A 6,425-nucleotide genomic window follows, 5' to 3' on the forward strand; every position below is an offset into this window, starting at 1 on the left:
TATATATATATATATATATATATATATATATATATGTAAATCTCTCACATGCACCACCACCACCACTACTGACTTATAAAATGACGTTCTTAAGTCACAGACAAATAATGGGAAAAGAATATGTTGTGTTAGTTTTACTAAGTGTTTCACTGTCATTTATTAATTTAGTCATATTTAACTAAAAGCTTAACCCAATAATACAATACAATGATTATAAACAGATCAATGAAAGGTGGACTGATTACCTGTGTTTTTTGCTCTGTATTAATGTTATTCATTGATAAATAAATAGATTAGCCACTTTCAGTGACACATATTTAGATAGTATTTATATACACACAAGGTCTGTTCAAAAAAAAGCTGAACATTTCACAAAAACAAGTTCATTGGTGTATGGTTTTATGTTTGTTCTCTACGGAAGTGATCCATTGCCTGGCCTGTTGTTTTATCTCTTCTCCTCTCAATAAATTCTAATGCTCGCTTCACACTTTTAACCCCTTAAGCATTTAAACCAGTCATGTCCAGCCAAGATATTTCTACTTGCTTTATGTTTAAACTGGCCAGATCTGGCTTCTCACACCTACCATGCAATGTCATTCTAAAAATGAACAGGCATGGCTGTGTGGTAAGAAGCTTGCTTCCCAACCACATGGTTTTGGGTTCAATCCCACTGCGTGGCAAATTTCTTCTGCTATAGCCTCGGGCCAACCAAAGCCTTGTGAGTGGATTTGGTAGACGGAAACTGAAAGAAGCCCGTCGTGTATATATATATATATATATATATATGTGTGTGTGTATATATATGTGTGTGTGTCTGTGTTTGTCCCCCCAACATCACTTGACAACCGATGCTGGTGTGTCTACATCCCGGTAACTTAGCAGTTTGGTAAAAGAGACTGATAGAATAAGTACTAGGCTTACAAAAAATAAGTCCTGGTGGGGGGGGTCGATTTGTTCGTGTGAAGGTGGTGCTCCAGCATGGCTGCAGTCAAATGACTAACAAGTAAAAGAATATCCTCGAAGTCTCTAAATTTCTAAATAATGAATGATTAATTCAAAGCAATGTGCATAAATTAACATTGCATTTGATAAGGCCCAAAATTTGGTGGGAGGGGTCAATCATATCGACCCGCAGTATGCAACCTAATCTGGGAATTGAAACCGCGATCCTCCGATTGCGAGCCCACTGGGCCATTGCGCCTCCACATACAATTTAATTAACGCGTGTCATTGAAAGCAGCTGTTAATCTATTTAGTATCAAATGAATAAAACCAATACTGAACAAACAACAACACTAATCTCTTCACATATTGATCTGTTTAAAGTTATTTACATTATGCTGTATGATTATGTTAAGGTAAAGTCGGCGAGCTGGCAGAACCATTAGCCTGCCGAGCAAATTGCTTAGCGGCATTTCATCCATTGCTATGTTCTGAGTTCAAATTCTGTTGGGGTCGACTTTGCTTTCATCCTTCCAGGATTGATAAATTAAGTACTAGTCAAGCACTGGAGTCAATGTAATCAACTAGTCCCCTCCACCAAGATTTCAGGCCTTGTGCTTTTAGTAGAAAGGATTATTGTTAGTATTATCTAAGGTGGTGAGATGGCAGAATCATTAGCACGCCAGGCGAAATGCTTAGTGGCATTTTGTCCATCGCTACATTCTGAGTTCAGATTCTGCCAAGGTCAACTTTGCCTTTCATCCTTTCGGGGTTGATAAATTAAGTAGCAGTCAAGCACTGAGATCGATGCTTGCGAACTACATGGTTCCAGGTTCAGTCCCACTGTGTGGCACCTTGGGCAAGTATCTTCTACTATAAGCTTTGGATCAACCAAAGCCTTGCGAGTGGATTTGGTAGACGGAAACTGAAAGAAGCCCGTCGTATATATGTATATGTATGTGTGTGTATATGTTTGTGTCTCTGTGTTTGTCCCCCTAGCATTGCTTGACAACCGATGCTGGTGTGTTTACGTCCCTGTAACATTAGCGGTTCGGCAAAAGAGACTGATAGAATAAGTACTAGGCTTACAAAGAATAAGTGCTGGGGTCGATTTGCTCAACTAATGGCGGTGCTACAGCATGGCCGCAGTCAAAATGACTGAAACAAGTAAAAGAATAAAAGAAAAGAAAATATTCCCATTAAGTTTCAACATAACTTTTTATCCTTTGTTGTTGAAATTGATTCAATTTACTGTCCTTTCTCTCTATAAATGTTGTATTTTTTCAGAAAAAATTTACCCTTTTTTTAAAATTCTAAAAAAAGGAAACTCACAAATTAATAATTGTTGTTTCCAAAACTTTTGTCTAATTAATTATTCATTTTATTTATTTGCAGTTAATTGTCTTATTCTCAACCTTCTACGTCCGTCATTTCATAAGTAAATACGACAGTGAATGTAGTTCTACGATGGCCGCTATCATTGGTCTGAGTGCAGCTCTTGTCACTTCGGCCATTGTCCCTGTTGATATCTTCCTTGTCTCCTACATGAAAGACAGCGATGGACATTTCCGGGTAGGAACCATTTTACAAATTTTTTTACAATCTCGTTTTCTTTATTTCAGTAGGTACAGAGGCGTAGCTGTGTGGGTAAGAAGCTTGTTTCTCTACCCGTGTGATCTTGGGTTCAGTCCTACTGTGTGGCACCTTGGGCAAGTAGTGGTCCTGCTACAGTCCTGAGCTGACCAAAGCCTTGTGTGTGGATTTGGTAGACAATTAACTAATCAATTATTTGATTAATCATTCGCTTATTTAATCAATCAGTTTGGTTTGTCAGTCCTTTCGTTGCCATTCAAGGACCTTATCAATGACATGCACCCTCTACTTCAGGTCTGCTTCAGGTGTATGTGAGTATGAATGTGTGTGTGTGTATCTATATATATATATATATATATATATATACACGTGTGTGTGTTGCCCCTGGACTGGTTCTTGTGCGGGTGGCACATGAGATGCACCATTTTGAGCGTGGCCGTTGCCAGTACCGCCTGACTGGCTCCCGTAGGATTTTCGAGCGAGATCGTTGCCAGTGCCCCTGGACTGGCTTGTGCGGGTGGCACATAAAAGACACCATTTCGAGCGTGGCCGTTTTCGTGAGGGTGACACGTAAAAGCACCCACTACACTCTTTGAGTGGTTGGCGTTAGGAAGGGCATCCAGCTGTAGAAACTCTGCCAAATTAGACTGGAGCCTGGTGTTGCCATCCAGTTTCGCCAGTCCTCAGTCAAATCGTCCAACCCATGCTAGCATGGAAAGCGGACGTTAAACGATGATGATGATGATGATGATCTACATGTAAATATATGGATGTGTATATATATATATATATGTATTTAATTGTTTAATTAATTTTAGGATTGGGCCAACAGTTCCTCTGCCAGAGACCATGTTACGAACTCTGTTCTCATCAGTTATTATGGTAAGTGGAACCACAATTATATTATGTTTATTTTGTCTTAGATTTTCAGCCCTTTTGATACCAACCAACCAACCTTAAACTGTCCCTTGTTCTGTGATACAAACCTCATGTTTTAAAGTCATAACCTTCCAACAATATTTCATCCTAATTTATGTTGCAAACACCAGCTTGATCCCTTTGGTATCAATCTGTCTTTGACTGCTTCTGGTTTTATGAAAGAAACTTCTTGTTTCACTCTTTAGCATTCAGATTGTTCTGTCAAATACAATGTTCATTTATTTACATTGTTTTGAATTAATCACGCATTATCTTGTAGATTTGAAATTTTGATGATGTGATTGTAGGGTAGGTGTAAGAGGCCAGATCTGGCTGGTCGGAGCATAAAATAGATAGAATGTTTGGGGCCTGATATGGCCAGTTTAAATGCTAAAGGGTTAAGGGGATCTAAATTAAAACTTTTCTGTATATGAGCTAGATTGGCACAGGCATGGTGAAAGTCATGCTGTTGTTTGGCTGTGTGCTCCAGATACTTGTCTCAGGTTCAGACCTACTATGTAGCATGTTGGACAAGTATCTTTTATTATAGTCCCAGGATGGTCTAAGCGTTGTGAGTGATTAGATTTGGGAGACTGAAAGAAGCCTGTTGTGTGTGTGTGTGTGTGTGTGTGTGCAACAAGAAATAACCATCATGACTCAAATTACAAATTAACTCTTTAAACCTTTTGTTCTTGCAATCATTTGATGACAATTGGCCAAATGTTTAGCCCCAGCATTGAAATAGTCTTAGCAGTTTAACTTGAAAAATAGCCAAGAAATGTCTGAATTTTTCCACCATATTCTTTCTTTTTTTTTTTTTCGTTTTGCAGTTATGTATGGGCTTCTGACGTTCCTCTTCTTCCTCTTCTTGCCGTTCATGTATTTTTTCTTTGAGGAAAAAGATGATATTGAACAACCGACTGTGATGACTGTGAGTACCAAAGTTTTCCCTCCTCCTCCTCCTCCTAGTAATTCTGACATGTTGTTGTTTAGGTCTGGTTTGGTACTGATATGTGGAGGCCCAGTGGTTAGGGCAGCGGACTCGCGGTCATAGGATCGCGGTTTCGATTCCCAGACCGGGCGTTGTGAGTGTTTATTGAGCGAAAACACCTAAAGCTCCACGAGGCTCCGGCAGGGGATGGTGGCGAACCCTGCTGTACTCTTCCACCACAACTTTCTCTCACTCTTACTTCCTGTTTCTGTTGTGCCTGTAATTCAAAGGGTCAGCCTTGTCACACTGTGTCACGCTGAATATCCCCGAGAACTACGTTAAGGGTACACGTGTCTGTGGAGTGCTCAGCCACTTGCACGTTAATTTCACGAGCAGGCTGTTCCATTGATCGGATCAATTGGAACCCTCGACATCGTAAGCGACGAAGTGCCAACAGTATTGATACAGATCTATAAATGATTGAAAGTATTTTAGCCCATGGCCATTCCTTGTTTATGTATATCTAGCAACACTTTGGCCAGTGTGCCTTTCCCTTTTTGTAACAAGATAAAGTGTGATTTGAGGAAATGCAACTGCTATTTCTAGTAGGTTGAACCAGTGTATAGACAAAATGTAAGGAATCTTTGTAACATCAAAGAGAGCATTGTAAGAATGAAAGGACCCATGAAGGCGCATTTGTGCTGAGAAAATTGATGACTTTCTAGTATTATAAATTCATATGTCATCATCATATGTCTTTTTCCCCTGCTGGCATGGGTTGGACGGTTTGACAGGAGCTGGCCAGGCTGGAGAGCTCTACCAGTGGTTGGTTTCAAATTGACTAAGGAAGAAAGGATCACCATTCCTACATTGAGTTTGTTGGGTTTTTTTTTTTTTTTTTTTTTTTTTTTTTTTTTTCAAAGAACAGCTATGACAATAGACCCTTATATGAAGGTCCCAATAAAGGAACAGTAAAGAAAGCTGTGAGACTTGTAAAAACTTGGTAGAAACTAATTTCGAACAGTGACAGTGGACATGTGCCGGTAATTATGGTGCAGAAGGACAATGAAAATTGTTACGTTTCAAGAAATATTTTCTTATTAAAGAGAGGTATGACTGAGACTGGGTGGTCATGTGTGGAGTACCGTTTTTTCCTCATATATCTTCATTTCTTTGGGGCTAGTCAACCACCGGTTCATATCTGTCTTCGGTTTACATGACAGGGGGAGATAATTGTCTTTCTCTTCTATTTTTCAGAGATGTTGTGGTGCATTCAAATATACTTTTGTATTTGTTTTAATTGCTGCTGTATTACTCATCTTGGGGTAAGGACTTTTCTATTAATATTATCTTTATTATTATTATTATTGTTTATAAAGAATAAAAAGTTTTGAATGGTACAACAATGCACTATAATACAAAAATGGACTATATACCTGTTGTAATTTAGTTATCCATAGTCCAATGATATTTCGGAATACAATTCCTTCTTCAGATATTCTTAGATGGAGTTGCTGTTATAATCGGTTTTCCAACGGCTTTTCTTTTTTCGGAAGCGTCTCAGCAGTGGTCCCACAAAGATCCTTCTGGAATTCTTCATGTGAAGTGCATGAGGTCAGCTATGTCTCAATCTCGTGTGTGTTGGTACATCTGTAGCGCTGCTTCTACGAGATTGAGACATAGCCGACCTCACGCACTTCACATGAGGAATTCAAGAGACACGTGCTTGTGTTGTGTAAAAAGCACCCAGTACACTCTGGAAAGTGGTTGGTGTAGAGGAAGGGCACCCAAGCCAAAACAAACCACTGGAGCCTGGTGCCGCTCTCCAGCCTTGCTAACTCCTGTCAAACTGTCCAACCCATGCCAGCACGGAAAACAGACATTAAATGACGATGATGAATGAACATACATGTCATGTGAACACATGACTGACCGAGCTATCCGATGTTGTTACACATCGCTGGTCACAATACGCTTTCTTGCATTGTTTTAGCCTTCAAATGACGCCACCCCGCTGGCTTGGGGAGCAAACCGACATTCC

At 39.6% G+C, this 6,425-nt stretch overlaps 1 protein-coding gene across 1 annotated transcript in view; it reads left to right on the plus strand.

The window, feature by feature from the left end:
- LOC106875759 (probable lysosomal cobalamin transporter) overlaps positions 1–6,425 on the plus strand; it is a 26,466-nt gene that overhangs the window by 7,459 nt on the left and 12,582 nt on the right. The window contains exons 2-6 of the mRNA XM_052969895.1: positions 2,338–2,514; positions 3,354–3,417; positions 4,284–4,384; positions 5,642–5,709; positions 5,941–5,998. Of these exons, the coding sequence (XP_052825855.1) occupies positions 2,338–2,514; positions 3,354–3,417; positions 4,284–4,384; positions 5,642–5,709; positions 5,941–5,998 (468 nt within the window). The remainder of the gene's footprint in view (positions 1–2,337; positions 2,515–3,353; positions 3,418–4,283; positions 4,385–5,641; positions 5,710–5,940; positions 5,999–6,425) is intronic.

This window comes from Octopus bimaculoides, chromosome 8 (assembly GCF_001194135.2).
Source record: "Octopus bimaculoides isolate UCB-OBI-ISO-001 chromosome 8, ASM119413v2, whole genome shotgun sequence".
Taxonomy (NCBI): domain Eukaryota; kingdom Metazoa; phylum Mollusca; class Cephalopoda; order Octopoda; family Octopodidae; genus Octopus; species Octopus bimaculoides.